This window comes from Podarcis bocagei (genome assembly GCF_964188305.1).
Source record: "Podarcis bocagei genome assembly, chromosome: 16".
In the NCBI taxonomy this organism is placed as follows: domain Eukaryota; kingdom Metazoa; phylum Chordata; class Lepidosauria; order Squamata; family Lacertidae; genus Podarcis; species Podarcis bocagei.
The window spans coordinates 16,437,810-16,457,969 of NC_138142.1; the positions used below are offsets into that span (position 1 = coordinate 16,437,810).

A 20,160-nucleotide genomic window follows, 5' to 3' on the forward strand; every position below is an offset into this window, starting at 1 on the left:
AATCAGTGCTAAAATCCATGGGTTAGGGGGCGCAAATTACTTGCATTGCCCCGGGTGCTGACAACCCACGCTACGCCACTGCAAAATAGAGAGATTTGAGAAGCAGGGGTCCCCCACAAAACTGCTTTGGGAGCAGACCCGGTGCTTGCTAACTTGTTCAGAAGTGTCCTGGAGTTCGGAATGAGCTGGCCAAGTTTGCAAACGAAGCCCAAACGTTCAGGGTGGTGAAAAGAGAAAAGATGCGAAGATTCCCCGGAAAAGCATCTCTCCAAACTGGCTGAATGGGTATTAAAAAAAACGGCAAATGCATTTCAATACTACGAGGGAGCTATAGGTAGCAATGCTTCTGAATACTAGATCTTGGAAACCACTGGAGGGGAGAGTGCAGGATGCTGAAATAGACCCCTTTGGCCTGATCCAGAAGGCTCTTCTGATGTTAATATCAAAAGGGCTGTCACATGGAAGATGGAGCAAACTTGTTTCCTACTGTAGGACCGAAACCGACGGATTTAAGTTACACGAAAGGAGATTCCAACTAAACGTTAGGAAGGACTTTCTGACAGTAAGATCTGTTTAACAGAGGAACAGACCACCTCAGAATGTAGTGGACTGACTCTCTCCTTCATTGGATGTCCTGTTAAACAGAGATGGGATGGCCATCTGCCAGGGTATATTTAGTTGCGATTCCTGCATTGCAAGGGGGTTGGTCTAGATGACCCTTGGGACCCCTTCCAACTCTACAATTCTGTAAGAAGGAAGTACAAAATATCGTCACTTCCCAAGTATTTATCAGGGTCTGAGTGCTCACACCTCTCTTGCAGAGTTCACGTGTTGGTATCAAGAGGCCAGCCCGATTTCCCCGCCCCTTTACTCTGGGGAAGCGAGAGGACCCAATATTGAAAAAAACAGCAGGCTTGTTTGCAGTATGTTTGCAACTGTTGACAACATCAATCCCCCTTCTGGAAGCCCTCCAGGATCAGGTGGGAAACGGTGCGTTGACTTCCGCTTTAACACAGTGTTGTTGTTTTTCAATTTTTTTATTAAGTTTCACAAAATTATACACAAGCAAAACACACACACAGACAAACATAAATCATATCCTTATTAAAATTACACTTATTGACATTGTTAAGTGACTTCCTCACTTCCCCTTGGTTGAATTTCCATGCATATCCTTATAATGGCTTTCCAAATCATAATTCTTATAAACTTAACTTAGTCCATTAACATCCTTATATCTTTTCAATTCGAGATTGTACATGTTAAACATATAAATTCCTAAACCAATCTGTTGCCTGCAAGCTATTTCCAATTGGTTTAACTTAACAAATTTAGCTAAGTAATCGTTAAATTTTGTCCATTCTTCCTGGTACTCGTCCTCCTTATGGTCGCAGACTCTTCCGGTTAGATCAAAAAAAAATCCATCATCACGCCGTGTTGTTGTTGTTGTTTTGCTACGTGAAAAGTTCCCAAATCGGGCATGGGAAAAGGAAGGTGCGATGATGATCGCCTTGGGATCGGGGCCTGGCAAGGTTTCAGGCGGGTGGGAGGGCGCGTTATATGCGCTGGAGAAGCAGACCGAGAAACGGGGGTGGGAGAAGGAAAGCCCCCCCCCAGGAGGGGGTTCCAAAAGACTAGGCAGAAGCGGAAGGCAAAGTCTCGACGGAGCAAGCGGGGGACCGGGCAGGTAGCAAACGGCTGGAGCCCGGCGGGGAAGGAAGGAAGGAAGGAAGGAAGGGGGTGCCCCGAACAGAGGCTCCCCCCGCTCGCCCGCCTTGCCGGACGCCACTTAGACTCGGCTCCCTCCCCGCCGCACGCACGTGCCGCCGAAAGAGAGCCGCATCTCGCGGGCGGGGCGGGAGCGCGCCGGAGCTCCAGAGGGACCGCGCCGGGCTGGAGAGACGCCGCCGCCGCCCGCCCGGCACTGCGGCGCCGGCAGCAGCAGCAGCAGCCGGAATGTAAAGAGACCCTCCCCCCAAACCAACAGGCACCCCTCGATCACGCCGGGACTCCGCTCAGCCAGGCCCTGCCCGCGGAGCCGAGCCCCGGCCGGCGATGGGCTCGCGGCTGGGGCGGCAGAGCAGCCTGGAGGAAGAGGCGGCGGCTGCAGGGGAGCCGCCCCGGCCCAAGAAGAAGAGGCAGAAGCAGGGCTGCCGGGGCCCGAAGGAGCCCCAGCTCCCGCTGCCACGGCGCCGCCCGGGCTTCCCGCTGGCCTCGCGGCTGCTGAGCTCCGAGAAGCTGCCGGGGGTGCTGCGGAAGAGCAGCCCGGCGCCCCCCTACGTGCGCCGGGTGGGCTGGATCCGCGACATCCAGGCGGCCCTCCGCCAGCGCCGCCGCGACCAGGCGACGCGCACCCTCCGCCTTCTCCGCAAGGTAAACACGGACCGACGGGGCGGGACGGGGCCGCGTCCTCGACGGAGCTCCCGGGGCCGCCCTTTGCTCTTTTCAAGCCGCGAGACTTGCCGGCAGACGGCTGCTCGATGGGCACCGGGCTGGACCGGGGGAGCTCGACGGACTTGGGGCTGGGCGGCTAAGGGGCGGCCGCACCGACGTGCAAGGCTTTGTTCCCTGCTCAGGGCGTGGCTGGCAAGGGGGCGTGCCGGGCTTGGGGCCAGGCGAGCCCCGCAGGGACGCGACGCCCCGCCGGGTGTCCCCTGGCCAGGATCCGACGGCGCGTCCGAGTCCCCGAGCTGGTGCCCGGCGCGGGGCAGAAGCCTTGCCCAGCGAGCATCGTCGCGAGTTGCCCGAGGTGCCTCCTGCCCTTGCCGCGGCCTCCAAGGTCGCCCGAGGGTCCTCGGTGGAGGGAGGCGAGGAGTTTGCGCCACGCCGTCGGGGATTCCGGGCGGTGTAACGTCGCTGCCGCGAGTCATCTCCGTGCCCCGCCCACCCCTTTATGATTCTTTCATAGCTGGCTGGCGCTGTAGGAAGATGCACGCTCTCAGCTGAAACTAAGGACGTTTTGAAATAAAAGCTGAATTTTTAAAAGTGGGAAATAACCAAGCAGCAATCTCAGAGTGGTTGTGGCTGGGGGCTGAAGGGAGTTGTACTCCAAAAGTGATGGAAAGCACCAGGTTGTGGGGAATAAGTGTTTTAGATCCGACACCCACGGTGAGTTGGAGAACAAGAGATCCTAAGAGGATGATTGGCATTTTCACACTCCTCTCTCCATTTACACGGGGGTTACATTCTGAGGCACCTCGTGTTTAAGGGAAAATGCATATATTGGGAACATCATTAAAAAAGTCTGCAACACCCTCTAAATCTCTGGAAACCCTAAAAAAAACAACACCGAAATTGCTCCCTCCAAATCTCCTTGCTAAAACTCCAACTCTGCACAGGCCTCAAAGGTCAATGCAAAGGTTCATGGGATTGCTAGACACTATTTTCATGCCGTTTTTGTGCTTTTTAGGGCCTTTTTTTCTCCTTTTCGTACCACTGCTGGTTTCTCAGTTGCATGCTCGCATGGTTGTGTGTACTTCGAACACACGTAAATGGGGAATTGCCTGTACTATCGTCATTAGCCTCATCAGTATTAAATTTACCACATTTTCCCGTCTATAAGACTCCATGTATAAGACGCCCCCGAATTTTTGACACTATTTTTTAGGGAAAAGCCCTAGTCTTATACACCGAAAAATACGGTATATTCCCTCCTCCTCTTCCCAATAAACCCCTGGCCAGCAAACAATAATTTATACATTTTTTAAAAAATGAAAGCACCATTACTTCATTAAATATATACAAATCATTGTAGCTGATTAAGAATGCAGTTCTGGTTATATACTTGGAAGGAAGTATATACTTTTAACCCTTAACTCAGCTGGGCTTCCTTGTCTCCTCCACCTCCAATGCTCTACAGGTAAAGGTAAAGGGACCTCTGACCGTTAAGTCCACTTTGCAAACCTAGTGAGACCATCTTATTGTACCTCTTGGAAATAACAAGAGAAAGGTTTAACAGAAGAAATTTAAAATACCTCCAGCGCAATTTGCAGCGACACCCTCGGAACCCCTTTGCCCCAAACCCAGCACTCCTTTGACCAGAGAAGTCAATTATAACTGATGATAATTATCATTGGCCTATGACGGATGGATTTATGGCTTTCTTCCAAAGTAAACCCAAGTAGCTTGTGCAACATAAACACAGGACAAGGGGAGAGAAAGAACCCACCATCCCTTTAAAAGCTGTAAGTCTTTCATACATGTCAGCTTAACTCTTTGCAAAGGAATAAAAAAAAGTAAAATAGCCAGCATTTTATCCTATTCGTGGTAAAATCAAGGCAATGCTTCAATTGTGTTTCAGAATTTGGAATCCTTTATCTTTCGCCTGAATTTTTTCCCTCTTTTCCCCACCCCTCTTACATGTGAGGGAGGGATCCTTCCAGGTTTGGTGGACTTCCCTGCCGTTTGAAAGAGAAGCTTTTTTTGGGGGGGGGATTCCTCTGGATGGAGGTTTAGGGGCCCGTCTGGCTGCCAGCCAATCAGTAGTGGGCAGGCAGATTAATAATAATAATAATAAATTTTATTTATACCCCACCCTCCCTGGCCAGAGCCAGGCTCAGGGTGGCTAACACCAGTAAAATCACAGTAAAAACATAATGGGGGGGGAACCAATTTAAAATACAGGTTAAAATGCAATTTAAAATGCAGCCTCATTTTAAAAGTAGCCCATAGATCAAAACCATAAGGGGGGGCGACATAAGGGTCCAAATTTAAAGGTCCGTCCAGCATTTTTTTTGGGGGGGGAGGACAGGCTGAGATGTAGCTCCAGCCAGGTTGCGCATCCACCTTTGGGTGAGCAATCCTGGCTAAAATGTGGGGGTGCAAACGCCCTGAGGTTGGGTTCATGGGAGTTGTTCTACCAAATGTGGTAGAGCAAAAAGAGCCTGCAGACTGTCTGGCCAGAGTGGTGCATGCTCTGGTTATCTCTTGCTTGGACTACTGCAATGCGCTCTACGTGGGGCTACCTTTGAAGGTGACCTGGAAACTACAACTAATCCAGAATGTGGCAGCTAGACTGGTGACTGGGGGCGGCCACCGAGACCACATAACAAAGATCTACATTGGCTCCCAGTACGTTTCCGAGCACAATTCAAAGTGTTGGTGTTGACCTTTAAAGCCCTAAACGGCCTCAACCCAGTATGCCTGAAGGAGCGTCTCCACCCCCATCGTTCTGCCCGGACACTGAGGTCCAGCTCCAAGGGCCTTCTGGTAGTTCCCTCACTGCGAGAAGCAAAGCTACAGGGAACCAGGCAGAGGGCCTTCTCGGTAGTGGCGATTGCCCTGTGGAACGCCCTCCCATCAGATGTCAAAGAGATAAACAACTACCTGACATTCAGAAGACATCTTAAGGCAGGGAAGTTTTTAATGTGTGACATTTTAGTGTATTTTTGGTCTTTGTGGAAGCCGCCCAGAGTGGCTGGGGAAACCCAGCCAGATGGGCAGGGTACAAATAATAAATTATTATTATAAAGATGGAGGGCATCCTTCTCCCAGTTTTAACCTGACTTGGTGGCTTAAGGCTCCTTTCCCATTGCGGCGCTTGAGCTTCATCCAGCCTTTCAGCATCCAATTGATTCCCACCTCATACTGAAACAGAACCAAATTCCTCTTTAATGGATGGTTGTCTGTCTCAGTTGTTGGTCTTGGGTCCCCATGTTTATTTTTAAGGGAAGTCGCCAGCTATCCTTCAAGTGCTCCGTCAGGGACTGATTTTGCCAGAAAGGAGCAGAGTATTTAGCCCAGGAGGCTGTGATTCTGCTCCCCTCCTCTATAGAAGCCTCCCTGCTGCAGCATCTCACCCCCCCTCCACAACCTTGCCCAGATTCTGATCCCTCAATTCCATCTTCTGGGTTTTCCCTGCAGGACCTTGGTTTAGAAGGGACATTCCTCAGTGAAGTTCTCTACAAGAACGCAGCCTTCCTCAACCTTGTGGATCCCATCTCCCACGATCTCCTGATGAGCCTTGCCCGAGACCTTCAGTGCCCCCAAAAGGTGAGCCCATTATGGGGTGTGCATGTTTTGGTATTTGGGCAGTAGGTGCCTGGAGGTTTCTTCTCCTAGGGTCCCTCTCTCAGGAAATACAATAATAATAATAAATAATAATAATAATAATAATTTATTTATACCCCGCCCATCTGGCTGAGTTTCCCCAGCCACTCTGGGTGGCTCCCAATCAAGTGTTAAAAACAGTACAGCGTTAAATATTAAAAACTTCCCTGAACAGGGCTGCCTTCAGATGTCTTTTAAAAATAGGATAGCTGCTTATTTCCTTCACATCTGAAGGGAGGGCGTTCCACAGGGCGGGCGCCACTACCGAGAAGGCCCTCTGTCTGGTTCCCTGCAACCTCACTTCTCACAATGAGGGAACTGCCAGAAGGCCCTCGGAGCTGGACCCCAGTGTCCGGGCTGAACAATGGGGGTGGAGACACTCCTTAAGTATACTGGGCCAAGGCCGTTTAGGGCTTTAAAGGTCAGCACCAACACTTTGAATTGTGCTTGGAAACGTACTGGGAGCCAATGCAGATCTCTCCGAACTGGTGTTATGTGGTCCCGGCGACCACTCCCAGTCACCAGTCTAGCTGCCGCATTCTGGATTAATTGCAGTTTCCGGGTCACCTTCAAAGGTAGCCCCACGTAGAGTGCATTGCAGTAGTCCAAGCAGGAAATAACTAGAGCATGCACCACTCTGGCGAGACAGTCCGCGGGCAGGTAGGGTCTTAGTCTGCGTACCAGGTGGAGCTGGTAGACAGCTGCCCTGGACACAGAATTAACCTACACCTCCATGGACAGCTGTGAGTCCAAAATGACTCCCAGGCTGCGCACCTGGTCCTTCAGGGGCACAGTTACCCCATTCAGGACCAGGGAATCCCTCACACCTGCCCGCCCCCTGTCCACCAAAAACAGTACTTCTGTCTTGTCAGGATTCAACCTCAATCTGTTAGCCGCCATCCATCCTACAAGCCTCTCCCCAAAGCACTCACAGATGCCGGCAGGGTTTCCGGGGCAGCGCAGTCTAAACCAGCCAAGGTCAAATGCAGGGAATCAAACAAGGACAGGCTGCCATCCGAGGTTGATATCATAGAAGCTCAGGCAAGGAAGAAGCGAGGAGCCAGAGGCCCGTGTTGTTTCCAGCAACTGGGAGGAAGAAGAGGGAGGCTTTATATAGGCCACAGCTGCTGGTGATAAAGGTGTTTCTGGGTTGCTTACTCACAAGGAGCTCCCTCACTCACAAGCGGCGTGATGCCTCTGTATTTGCAGGCACATGCTATACCATGGCTCTTTGGCTCAAGCCACCTCCGCCCATCATTATGTGGCTGTCCAGGTATCTTTGGAGATGTTGGTAGCCCCTCCCCTCCTGATCTGTTCTTATTGCAGTTGGTACTCAGAGGTTGTAGGGACATGGGTGGCGCTGTGGGTTAAACCACAGAGCCTAGGACTTGCCGATCAGAAGGTCAGCAGTTCGAATCCCCGCGACGGGGTGAGCTCCCGTTGCTCGGTCCCTGCTCCTGCCAACCTAGCAGTTCGAAAGCACGTCAAAGTGCAAGTAGATAAATAGGTACCACTCTGGCGGGAAGGTAAACGGCGTTTCCGTGCGCTGCTCTGGTTCGCCAGAAGCGGCTTAGTCATGCTGGCCACATGACCCAGAAGCTGTAGGCCGGCTCCCTCGGCCAATAAAGCGAGATGAGCGCCGCAACCCCAGAGTCGGCCACGACTGGACCTAATGGTCAGGGGTCCCTTTACCTTTACTTACTCAGAGGTAGACTGCTCCTGAACTTGGAAGCTTTAAAAAAAAAAAGCTATCATGGCAGAGAGTCTCCTCTGGGCATTTGCATCAGCTCAGGATGTAATGTGTTGAGTCAAGCACTGCAGGGTGGTGGTGAGGTTTTGGAATTGGGGAAGGGGCTCCCTCGGGGGAGGCTCCGTATCCAGTACCTTGGCGCTGAACAACCCCAAAAATGCAGAAGAAAGAACATCACGCACAAACACACCCCTGCAAAAAACAAAAAGAGAGTAAGCACTCTGAAGTTGCAGGCAGCCACTCCCTTGCCTTTTCAGAGCAAACAGGGCCACATCTGATGTAGCTGAGCTAGGCTTGTGCAGGGAGAAGCTGTTGTCATGGGGGTGGGGGAACAGGAGAGGAAAAGGCCAGCCAGTCTCAGAGATTATTCTGCCTCAACATCACTTGAGGGCCTTTGCAGATTTGTTTTTATATATATAGATATTTATTAAAGTTTCAAAGAAAAAATTACATAAATAAAAAGAGAAAAAGAGAAAATAAAAAAATAAAAATACAAAATACAGAAAAAAGATAATAAACATTTAAAAAGAAAAAACACATCAGTCTTTCCGTACCTTACATTTCATTTCCTTACTTCCCTGACCTCCTCACACCTCCCTTTTTTGTATTCCAGTTCTGTTAATTAATTCAGCAATTCCTTTCCCTCTTTGTTTTTATCTTAATCCTTTAACTTAATAAATTATAACTTTGAATTTTCATCTATTAACAATCCATTTTTACATACACCTTAGTAACATTGCTGCTAAAACCACTTAACTTCATTCAGACATCATTCTAACATTCATTAATTTTGCAATATTTCCGTAAATAGTCTTTAAATTTCTTCCAATCTTCTTCCACCGACTCTTCTCCCTGGTCTCGGATTCTGCCAGTCATTTCCGCCAGTTCCATATAGTCCACAGATTTGTGCCTTTATTTATTGATTGATTGATTGATTGATTGATTGGGAGGTTTTTAATGTTTGGTGTTTCATTATGTTTTTATGTGTGTTGGAAGCTGTCCAGAGTGGTTGGAGCAACCCAGCTAGATGGGCACGATATTATTATTATTATTATTATTATTATTATTATTATTATTATTATTATTACAGTGGTACCTCGGGCTACAGACGCTTCAGGTTACAGACGCCACTAACCCAGAAATAGTACCTCGGGTTAAGAACTTTGCTTCAGGATGAGAACAGAAATTGTGCGGCGGCAGCAGGAGGCCTCATTAGCTAAAGTGGTACCTCGGGTTAAGAACAGTTTCAGATTAAGAATGGACCTTCAGAACAAATTAAGTTCTTAACCCAATGTACCACTGTATTATTATTACATCCTTTATCTGAACATCCCAGCATGGTGTACAACATTTAAAACATAATTTACATGGCGTAATAATAATAATAATAACAAAATAAAACAACCACGGGAAGAAAAACCATAACAGCAGTTTCCCACAATTTTATAAGGCCATAGATTGTTCATTGGCCGAAGGCCTGGGTAAAAAGGGATGTTTTTGCTTGGCGCCTAAATACATGTAAGGATGGCACCAGGTGAGCCTCTCTGGCCTGGCTGATAGTTCAGCATCTCTGCTAAGATGAGGTAAACCAGCATCCATAAAATTCCTCTGGGTTCCAGCTCTCCTCTCTTCAGAGCAGCCCTCACATGGTGAGTTGCAGTTGCAGAGTCTACCCTGGATGGCTGGATTCGGTATTCTTCCAGGGACATGAAAAGCCGAGGAAGCCATGTAGGCCCAGGAAAAGACTCCAAAAACCAGTCTTAATAAGGATCGAGCGAAGGGATGCGAAGCTTGCCACAGTTCTGTGACATTTGGAAAGAAAGTGCCCAGCTGCGGCTTTTGGAGGTCTGGTTTGCAGAACAACAACACGGCTGCTTTTGCTGTTTATTATTTCACAGCGGTCTTATTCTTCCCCTTTGAGCTGGCTCTGCTGACGCCTGAGCACCAGGACAGGATGTTTTGGGGGAAATGGATCTGCATTGATCTGCAGGAAACTCTAGAGCTGTGGTACAGGAGGGGGGGTGGGCACTGCACAAACGGAGGAGACCAGTGCCTGAGTCCCTGCCAATGACTTCAGGTCTTCTGCTTTCAGGAATACGACCCCTGGAAGTCCTCAGACCGGATCTGCCGGCAGCTGATTTACCACTTGACTCCTCATTCCAAGTGGCACCGGCAAGGCCTGCCCCGGCGGAGGTCCCAGGCCAGGTGAGGGATGAGGATTGGGCTGGAGTCGGGGGTGGGGAGTCTGGGTGCAGATTTCAGGCAAGGAATCTCTTCCTGGAGATTAAATATCCCCTAAGTTTGCTCATGAAAGGGGTGTGCCCTTAAGGACCAGACCTGTCAGACACAGCATGACCAACCCATGTTTTGAAGGTCTTTGTTGTTGTTGTCGTTTAGTCATGTCCGACTTTTCGTGATCCCGTGGACCACAGCATGCCAGGCACGCTTCTCTTCCACTGCCTCTTGCAGTTTGGTCACTCATGCTGGTAGCTTTGAGAACACTGTCCAACCATCTCGTCCTCTGTCGTCCCCTTCTCCTTGTGCCCTCCATCTTTCTCAACATCAGGGTCTTTTCCAGGGAGTCTTCTCTTCTCATGAGGTGGCCCAAGTATTGGAGCCTCAGCTTCAGGATCTGTCCTTCCAGTGAGCACTCAGGGCTGATTTCCTTCAGAATGGAGAGGTTTGATCTTCTTGCAGTCCATGGGACTCTCAAGAGTCTCCTCCAGCATCATAATTCAAAAGCATCAATTCTTCGGCGATCAGCCTTCTTTATGGTCCAGCTTTCACTTCCATACATCACTACTGGGAAAACCATAGCTTTAACTATACGGACCTTTGTTGGCAAGGTGATGTCTCTGCTTTTTAAGATGCTGTCTAGGTTTGTCATTGCTTTTCTCCCAAGAAGCAGGTGTCTTTTAATTTCGTGACTGCTGTCACCATCTGCAGTGATCATGGAGCCCAAGAAAGTAAAATCTCTCACTGCTTCCATTTCTTCCCCTTCTATTTGCCAGGAGGTGATGGTCTTTAGACCAGCGTTTCTCAACCTGTGGGTCCCCAGATGTTGTTGAACTACAATTCCCATCATGTCTAGCTAGCAAGGCCAGAGCTCAGGGATGATGGGAGTTGTAGTCCAACAACATTTGGGGACCCACAGGTTGAGAACCGCTGCTTTAGACTCTGTTTTGAAGCTCGCCTCCTTCTAAAAACTTTTTCTTTCTCTCTCTCTCTCTTAGTCTGAAAAACAGCTTGCAAAAGAAGCTGAGCCCGGACACGATGGATCTATCAGGGATCCCCCTTTCCATGAGAAACATCCACCGCCTGGCTTACTACCTGCAGAACAAAGGTGAGGACTTGAGCACTGTGGACCTGAGCTTCACCGACCTGACGGACGAGATGACGCACCTCTTGCTGCCTTTCCTGTGGCCACTGCCCAACCTCACTCACCTCTCCCTCAATGGGAACCGCCTGACCCGCGCCACTGTGAAGGACCTCACCGACGCCATGAAGGAGGCGAGCAAGTTCCCCTCCTTGGCGTGGATCGACCTTGGCAACAACGTGGATATCTCGTCCATGCCCCAGCCGCTGCTCGTGGGCTTGCGGAAGCGCCTGGGCCAGCACACCACGCTGCCCACCATTTACGAGGTCCTTGACTGTGAGGCCGAACTCTCCAGTGGAGCAGAGGCCAGCCAGACGGAGGAAGAGGAAGGTGCAGCAGCTGGAAGCAAGTCCCACGACTTCCCTCCGCAGTCCTGCGAAAGGTGATTGGGCGTGCGAGGCCTTCTCTGCAAGATTGAAGCCCTGGCAGCGAGAGTCCCGACCGCAAGAGGTCCTGCCCAGCTTGGAAGATTTCCAGCCAGGGCCCGTTGCTGCCGTCTGCTCCCCAGAGCAGCTTCCTCCTAACCACTGTTTGCATTACACAGACACGCCCCCACCCAACAGGGACTAGTCACTTACCGTGGCCATGAATGCAGACCTAGGAAGAGCGAGCCATCAGGAGGCAGCGGGCAAGGTAGAGAACTTAAAACGAGCAGCACCACAAGTTGTTGGGAGAAAGCAGCAGCTCCTGCCCCCTCCCTCAGCTTGCAGGTGGGGGCCTGTACCCCCAAGTGGTGGTGGGATGGAGGCTGCATCTAAAGGCTGAGCGGCCATGGCTTGCAGACCTTAGAAAGGAGAGGCGGTGGCAGCTGCTGCAAGCCTGGTATTTTGTTTTGGGTTTTTTTTTGTTCCAGTCTCCAGACAAAAGGGCAATGGAATGCAACGTTCTACAGTGTGTGCAAGCCAAGGACATGTGACTGTGTTGCAACGTCAGGATATTTCAAGGCTAAGAATATGTGAGGTAGGGGACTGGGAGCTGCAGCAAAGGCAGAGAATGATATCCCTTTTCAGATTCAGTTATGGACCAAACTGGAGCAGGGGGAGGAGTCTGATGGGAGCATCTCTGCTCCATGGGCTGTTTGAGATGGAGATACAAATGTGCATGTATTTTTTTAAAAACAAAAACAACATGCAAAAGTTCTGCACCGCTTGCTGCTTGTAAAGGATCACCTGACAATTTTTGAAGCAGTGTTGACAAGGCCCCGCTTCCAATGCCAGCAGGGAAACTGAAGGGAGAGTTGGAAAACCTCCCCTGTGCATTTTTCAGTGTTGACCATTGCTGTATGTGGCGAATGATAATAAATGGTCTTCTTGGAATAAGAGGCAAAAGCATCGCAGTGGGAAGGAGGGAGGTTGCATGCAGACAAATGAAAGGGCTCACGCACAAACCGTAGGATGCAGGGAGGGCGAAAGAAAGAAAAAGCAGAGGGAGACATCCCAGAAAAGTTAAAAAGCTTGCTACACTGAAACCGAACTCCATCTGCTACAATTTAAGTAGCAAACCCCACGTTTGTCCCTACTAGGTATTTTGCTTTCTGAGCTACTTGTAATTTTGCTAAAAATCCAGAGATTTAAAATGATGTCCTCCCAACATCTGCAGCACATAAAACACCTGCAGGCTAACCCACTTGAAGCAGCAACAGTTGCCCTGAAGCGAATTTTTACTGGGAGATGCCCTCTCCCACCTTGTGTCTTTCCACATTAGTAATAGGAACCCCCCACCCTGAATGTTACTGTAGTGATGGCACTGTTTCATGGCTGGGAGGTGCCTTAAAAGTCCTCCAAGGAACTGGGTCAGGCAATTTTTGGGCAGGCTGGGAGGTGGGACTGGATTCCACTTTCTGCTCTGAACAAACCCATGCAATGTTGGGCTGCAACGTTTCTCTCTCCCGAAGCAGCAGATTTTTCGTCCTCTGGTTTCCCTCCCTCTCCAGGCTGTGTGTGAAGGCAGAATTATGACTGGCGCATTCCCCAGCCACATAATGATGCTGCAAAGCTTCCAGGCAGTTCGCGGAGAATATTTGCTCTAAAAATCTTTGGGTTTTATCAGGAGCCAAGATCCGACCTCTAGCAAGTGGCATTGCACTAGTAGAAGGCATGTGTTGCCTGTGATTTCCCTTGGAAAGGATCTCGGGTAGCCTAGCTGGGAATGGTCTTTGCCTTTGAACTTCCAGAGCTGCTGCCTCCCTCGCTGGGCCACTGGGATGATTCAGAAGGCTGCCAATGAATATGCTCAGGGGTCACATTACAGGTTAAAAGGAGATACCTCTAATATCAAATATGCAGCACACTGGCCTCATCTGCCCTGGCAAAGCTGTTGCTCATCTACCTCTCCTCTGTGCCTGAAAAAATCCCCTCCAAAGACCCCACCCAGAACAATGTTCTGGGAAAATGAACAGCCTGAATTCAGTCTGCAGATGCAAGCTCATGCAAACAGTACTCGCTGAATGTGCAAACTTTTTGCAAAGGACACCGCTTCAAACCTAAATAAATAATCAAGGTAAAGTGTGGTTTCACCTTACAATGTTTTATTTCTTACTATGTTGTTGGTCTTGGTTTTAAAGCAATGTCTAACCCCCCCCCCCCCCCCAGTGCTGAAAACGTTATGAGGAAGAAGAACACTTTCTAAGACCATCTACCATCCAGTTCTTGGAACAACCCATCTGCTGAGCCCTGGGAGAAAACACCACCATCTCCCAAGTTGCTGTTATAAATGGTGGGTGAAAAATCTGAACTGAAAATCAACAGGCTCATAGCTGACTCACAGGCAAAGGTTAAAAAAGAAGCCGCCTCAACTGACCAGTAGCATTGGCTGCTGAAAATCAGTCTGGAACTGGTGCAGAAGCAACAGGTACAGCATGATGGGAGCCTTTCTGTCTGTCTGCTTGCCCCCATCTCCTGGGCCAGGCTTATTCACCTTGTGTGGCAACATCAAAGCAGTACCCCCCACAACGAAGTTCATGCCACACAACGGAAGCTGTCCCTCCATTTTGTAAGAAACACATTTATTGAATAACACAAAAGCCCATCACCACCACATTTTACAACTACAGTTTTCAATTCATTGAGAAAAGGCTGTGTCCGAAGTTACCGCCGCTTCTGGAAAATGTTGCCACGGCCCATGCCACGCCCTCTTCCTCTGGCAGCCACTGCAGGGGAAACAACAGCAAACAATGCCATAAACTGAACAGGGGAAGCGCAAACCCTGTAAGAACATTCAAGAAGGGTTCCCTGCTGAGTCAGACCAAAGGCCCATTGACTGCAAACTGCTGCTTCTGAGATGACCTCGAGGAGAAAAACATGGCCATCACATAAACACACCTCTGCTGCTTCTCCGAAGCAAACAGGATTTAGATGCAGTTTTGCTTCAGCCATCAGGACCAGCAGCCACTGACAAACCCACCCCACTTTTAAAAGGCATCTAAGCCACGGGCCATGTCCGTGGCAGCACATTTCATAGCTGCTTGTGCATTGTAGGAAGTACTACCTTTTGACTATCCTGAATCAACTTGGAACCTTCCAAAGGGGTCAGCTCAGCCTGCAGCATCTGCTGCCAAGAGCCAGGCCTTCCATTCTAAGAAGGGCCATAAGTCAGCATTAGGGCTGGTGGTATATTGTCCAAAACTGACTGAAGTCCATAGCAAGATAGCGGCTTCACAATTTTTGACCTGGCAATATATTGTGAATCATGATGGATGTGCATGTTATGCAAAAATCATAAAGCGGGGGAAACCGCAAAGCTAGCTTATGCCTCTGCATAGCTCCATCCTTATTTCAGACATTGTGATATACAGTGGTACCTTGGTTCTTGAACTTAAATCTATTCCAGGAGTCCGTTCGACTCCCGAAACCGTTCAAAAACCAAGACGCGACTTCCGATTGGCTGCAGGAGCTTCCTGCGGTCAAGCGGAAGCCGCATCGGAAGTTCGGCTTCCAAAAAACGTTTGCAAACCAGAACACTTCTGGGTTTGAGGCGTTCAGGAGCCAATTTGTTCAGCAACTAAGCCGTTCCGGAACCAAGGTTTGACTGTTTCGGTATAACACAATGTTTAGCTGGTGATATACCATGATGTTGAAAACCCAGCCCTAGTCAGCAATGGAGAACAGAAGGACCCAGATTCAATCCTTGGAAGCCTCTCTCAGTATGGGCAAGAGAAATTCTGGCCTGGTGACCCACTGCTGCCAGTCAGTGTAGGCAATACTGAGCAAGCAGGACCCCAATGATCTGACACAACGTAAGTTGGCTTCCCATGCAGCACGCAGCCTGCCCCACTACTTACCCTGGGCTTTCAGGATAGCAGCTTTGCCCCTTCCGGCCCCAGAGCCCTGGTTTTTGTTCTTCATACTTTTCAGCATTGGTGCATTTTTCAGCATATCGGGCAAGATGAGGAATCTGATTTTGCTCCCCCGAATGTACACCTGCTCTAGTTGCGCCACGCGCCCATCTCTGTAGGTCACTGTGATGTTGGACATCTGGAAAGAGAGAATGAGTGGCTGAACAGGACAGAGCCTTTGAGAAAAGAAGCTCAACGGCAAAAACGGCCAGCTGGTTCCTAAAATGGAAAGGCTCTCTGGCCAAGTATGTCATATTGGCGAGTTAAGACAAGTGAAAAGCATTTTGCTTTCTCATTTCTCTGGATGTGTCTTTAAAGCAGCAAGGAACAGCCCTTGTTTTCAGATTAGCTTGAGAACAGCAGGATAGGTGCAGGAACAGACGAAGCAGCAAAGTTGCCAGCATCTGTATGTTGATCTCAGTTCTCCATGCCTTATTTCTTAAATTTTATCCCCACCCTTTAATAGCTAATCAAAATTCCTAGGGCAATTACGGAAATGTTTTTTTAAAATACAAATGTGATGGCACAGGACAAAGAAGTCACAGCAATTTTTTTTTTTTAAGCATTAAGGAATCCTCAATGTTTAACAGCCTGTGGAGTAAATGAAGCAGATGTTCCAAAGTATCATACTGGAGAGCAGCCATTGACAATCCAATGCCCTTCAGCTGTTTTGTACTGCAAGTCCCATCAGCGCCAGAATCATATGGTGGTGCCCGCTGGGGCTGAAGGCAGCTTTGGTCCAAAACTGCTGGAGGGCACCAGGTTGGTGAAGACTGCCAGAGGATATACCAGGAGAGCTCTGCTTTGTTTAGGGACTTTTTTCTGGAGTAGCAACCTAGGCTCAGGGCTTTCATTTTACTCTTAAGAGCCCTTGTGCCCACCTCAGCAGATAAGAGTCCTCGCCCACTCCTAAAACCTCTTCTGCATCAACTCAACTGGTGTTGAGGGCGACTGAAGCCCATGAGACCTTGAAAGAGGTAACCAATGTGGTACCCACCAGATGTTGATAAACTATGACTCCCATCAGTCTCAGCCAGCATGGTCAATGAAACTGTAGTTCAGAACATTGGGAGGCTCCAGGGAGAGATAAGCCCAGGGGTAGGTGGCAGAGGGTATGATCTTGGCAGCCATAGAATCACATAATTGTGGAGGGTACCCCAAGGGTCCTCTAGTCCCACTTACACAAGGTAGGAAATTTAAATAAGAATAGCTGGGACGGGTGGGCAGGGTAATAATAATAATAATTTTTATTTATACCCCACCCTCCCCAGCCAAGGCCGGGCTCAGGGCGGCTAACAAGCAATAATAAAAACAAGTTGAATGAAGGTTTTTCGATAAAAAAAAACTTTATAGGAGTTTATAAAATTTAGCATGCCATGGAGAAAGTGGGCAGAGGAAAGTTTCTCCCTCTCAAAGCACAAGAATGTGGGGGCATCCAATGAAGCCAAATGTTGGGAGATTCGGGACTGAAAAAAGGAAGGACTGATCCATGCGGCGCAGAGTTAAATTGTGGCACTTGCTACCACAGGAGGCAGCAATCACCACCAACTTGGGTGGCTTTGAAAGAAGACGGGACTAATTCACGAAAATGAACTTAGCCCTTAATCTGTGACACTCCTTCCTTGTAGAGGTGCACTTGGCAACTTCATTATACAGTTTTCTGTGAATGTTGAAGACACATCTCTTGACCCTTGCCTTCAACACCTGAGGTATATATTTTCAGGACGAACTCTATTTTTTGTGATCGTATATTTTTGTAATTGTAGGTTTTTAGAATTTCTTTTTTATGATGTATTTTTAATTGTCACAACCTGCTCTGGGAACTTAGGGTGAAGGGGGAATGACCAATCACTCAATTACTTTGGTGGCCAACTCATGTCTTTGCATTCTCTCTCTTATCAGGGAAGCCCCAATTACAGTGGTGCCTCGCAAGACGAAAAGAATCCGTTCTGTGATTCTCTTCGTCTAGCGGTTTTTTCGTCTTGCGAAGCAAGCCCATTGACGGATTAGCGGCTTTTAGCAGCTTATCTGCTGATCGGATCAGCTGATAAGCGGCTTAGCGGCTTAGAAAAAGGGGGGAAAGGAAAAAAACCCAGCAGGAACTCGCAAGACATTGTTGTCTTGCGAAGCAAGCCCATAGGAAATTTTTGCGAAGCACCTCCAAAACGGAAAATTCTTTCGTCTAGCGAGTTTTCCATCTTGCGAGGCATTCGTCTTGCGGGGCACCACTGTACGGTTTTCTTGATTTTTTAAAGACAAAGCTAAGACCTCCCACAACAGATGAAGACCCAAAGCGGGACATTTTGTTCTGGCCACATCCTCCTAGCCACCCATCACCACTTTTCAAAGCCCACCTACCTGACAATTCATGTTGTCCTCAGCCTCAATGAGCTTTCCACGGTATACTTCTCCTGTATTCGTCTCACAGGTCACAATATGACCCTCTGCTTCATGCAGGACTTTAATTGGCACTCCGATAGACATGACTGAAGCTGGGTGTGTTCAAACCTGAGAGAGGAAGGGGGAAATGCAACATCGTGTTAACAGCTTTTGTTCCATGGCTGCCCCTTCTTAAGAGTGTCTTGGACTCCCAGGAAGTAAGGTACAAGGGTAATGACATCTATAGAGCATCTGAGGAAGCATCACAAAACTCATCAAGCAACATTGAGGATCATCAGAATAGAGTCAAATCCAGTGTGATTGAAGCAGAAAACAAACCCACTGCAGGGAACTAGGTGGTAATTTTTTTCCAAAACCAGAGGTATAATGGGAAGTTTGGCAGGGGGAATGAGGTGCAAATCTGCCTGTCAGGCTATATTGTGCTCCTTAGAAGAGCAAGGCATGCTTCATGTAAGCACCAAATATTATTATTATTATTATTATTATTATTATTATTATTATTATTATTATTGCTGCTGTTTATTCAGTTTACAATCCTGTCCTCCATACAATGCGAAGGCAGGTTAAATACTAATAATATAGCTGCATATAAAACATTAAAGATAACTAAACTTTAACACAGACACCAATAACATTGACAAACAGCTGGTGTTCAGAACAGAGCCACTGGAACTCAGCTCACCCACTGTGCAGGTAAAGGTAAAGGTACCCCTGACCTTTAGGTCCAGTCGTGACTGACATCGGGGTTACGGCACTCATCTCGCTTTATTGGCCGAGGGAGCCGGCGTACAGCTTCCAGGTCATGTGGCCAGCATGACTAAGCCGCTTCTGGCGAACCAGAGCAGCACACGGAAAAGCCGTTTACCTTCCCGCCGGAGCGGTACCTATTTATCTACTTGCACTTTGACATGCTTTTGAACTGATAGGTTGGCAGGAGCAGGGACCGAGCAACGGGAGCTCACTCCGTCACGGGGATTCGAACCGCTGACCTTCTGATCGGCAAGTCAGCTCTGTGGTTTAACCCACAACGCCACCCGCGTCCCTCCACTGCCCAGAGTCTGGCCAAAAAGACTCATCTTCAATTGCCATCCAAAGGGGGGAAATGTTGGTGCTAGCTTCACCTGAGATGGAGGAGCATTCCAGAGATCAGGGGGATCATAAAGCAGTTATTACATCCTCCCCCAACCTCGAGGTGTCTAGGACTACAGCTCCCATCAGACCCAGCCCGGTATGCCAAGCTAATTCTGCGGCCGATGGAAGTCGTAGTCCAATACAGCTGTATGACACCAGGCTAGGGAAGGCTGAGAATGAATCGGGCCTATGTACTTGGTGGGCCTGGCCAAGCCAGGAGCCCGTACCTTCGACCAAATGCACCAAAGGGTCTCGGTTAAGCACACGCAAAAATATCCCCCCCCCCACCATACACTAACACTGTGAAATCAGTGGGGTGCTTTTGGATAGTTCCCCCCCTTCCACTTGAAGGAATTTCGGGGGGGGGGCTGACAGCCCTGCGTTAAGCCCGCTTCCTTAGGGGATGGGGAATACGTTCCCCTACCCAGTGCCTAACCAACGTGGCTCTCTAGTCGGTACTACTCAGGAGTAGGCCACTGAAATCAACGCACTCCAGTGACCTGCCTCCACTGGGCTGCATCCAACTAAGTCCCACGTACTAAACTCGCGGAAACAGACGTGAGCGACTAAATTCCAACGGGAGATTAGGGAGAAGGGTCTACTCTGAGTAGGAATGCAGCAGTCCTAAGCGGGGCCTGGGAGCTCCGCGGGTCGAGCGAGGGCAGCTCAAACCGAGCCCCCCCCCCCGGAAGAAACCGCGAGGGAGGGAAGGAGGGAACCTCGCTTCGCGGGCCGGGCTGGACTAAGCTAGGCCGAGCCAAACCGGCCTCCCTTTGCAACTCACCGTCAGGCGCTCCCGCTCTCCGCTACGGCGTGCCTCCGTTTCCTCGCCCGCCGGTGTCCCAGCATGCAGCGCGCCTCGGATAAAGGAAGTCGCCCCGAGCCCGTCTGGGCCTCTTGTGTTACACGCTTGAGGAGTCGCCCGGGAAACGAGACCCCTGCTCGACAGTTCCGCTTGCCCTGCCCGTGAGGGGGGGTACACCACCGGCGACACCCCGCCCCGCTTGAAGCCTCCTCGTCGCCGCCTTCCCTTCCCTTCCCATTTCATGGGCGTTTACTGAGAGGCGAGAGGGGGACCACCTCTTTGGGATCCTGTCAGCGACTACGACTCCCATCAGCGCC

At 49.4% G+C, this 20,160-nt stretch overlaps 2 protein-coding genes across 2 annotated transcripts; one reads left to right on the plus strand and one right to left on the minus strand.

The window, feature by feature from the left end:
• The first annotated feature begins 1,053 nt into the window (after positions 1-1,053).
• LRRC75B (leucine rich repeat containing 75B) lies at positions 1,054-12,493 on the plus strand. Its single transcript, XM_081175070.1, has 4 exons — positions 1,054-2,373; positions 5,863-5,991; positions 9,891-10,003; positions 11,032-12,493. Exons 1-4 carry the CDS (start codon positions 2,056-2,058, stop codon positions 11,558-11,560), a joined length of 1,089 nt encoding a protein of 362 aa, XP_081031196.1. The 5' UTR covers positions 1,054-2,055; the 3' UTR covers positions 11,561-12,493.
• Positions 12,494-14,157: 1,664 nt separating this feature from the next.
• Positions 14,158-19,977, minus strand: SNRPD3 (small nuclear ribonucleoprotein D3 polypeptide). Its single transcript, XM_081175231.1, has 4 exons — positions 19,823-19,977; positions 17,866-18,015; positions 15,454-15,646; positions 14,158-14,322 (listed from the first exon to the last, which is right to left on the minus strand). The coding sequence occupies exons 2-4, from the start codon at positions 17,989-17,991 to the stop codon at positions 14,261-14,263; spliced, it is 381 nt and encodes a 126-aa protein (XP_081031357.1). The 5' UTR covers positions 17,992-18,015; positions 19,823-19,977; the 3' UTR covers positions 14,158-14,260.
• Between the last annotated feature and the right edge of the window lie 183 nt (positions 19,978-20,160).

What these genes read in the sequence shown, in the direction of transcription:
- LRRC75B (XM_081175070.1), top strand. Translation starts at nt 2,056, where the DNA reads ATGGGCTCGCGGCTGGGGCGGCAGAGCAGCCTGGAGGAAGAGGCGGCG. An exon ending in CCCTCCGCCTTCTCCGCAAG is followed by an intron (nt 2,374 to 5,862) that starts GTAAACACGGAC and finishes TTTTCCCTGCAG; the next exon opens with GACCTTGGTTTAGAAGGGAC. An exon ending in CGGCGGAGGTCCCAGGCCAG is followed by an intron (nt 10,004 to 11,031) that starts GTGAGGGATGAG and finishes TCTCTCTCTTAG; the next exon opens with TCTGAAAAACAGCTTGCAAA.
- SNRPD3 (XM_081175231.1), bottom strand. Translation starts at nt 17,991, where the DNA reads ATGTCTATCGGAGTGCCAATTAAAGTCCTGCATGAAGCAGAGGGTCAT. An exon ending in AGGACAACATGAATTGTCAG is followed by an intron (nt 15,647 to 17,865) that starts GTAGGTGGGCTT and finishes CTCTCTTTCCAG; the next exon opens with ATGTCCAACATCACAGTGAC. An exon ending in TGCTATCCTGAAAGCCCAGG is followed by an intron (nt 14,323 to 15,453) that starts GTAAGTAGTGGG and finishes TTTCCCCTGCAG; the next exon opens with TGGCTGCCAGAGGAAGAGGG.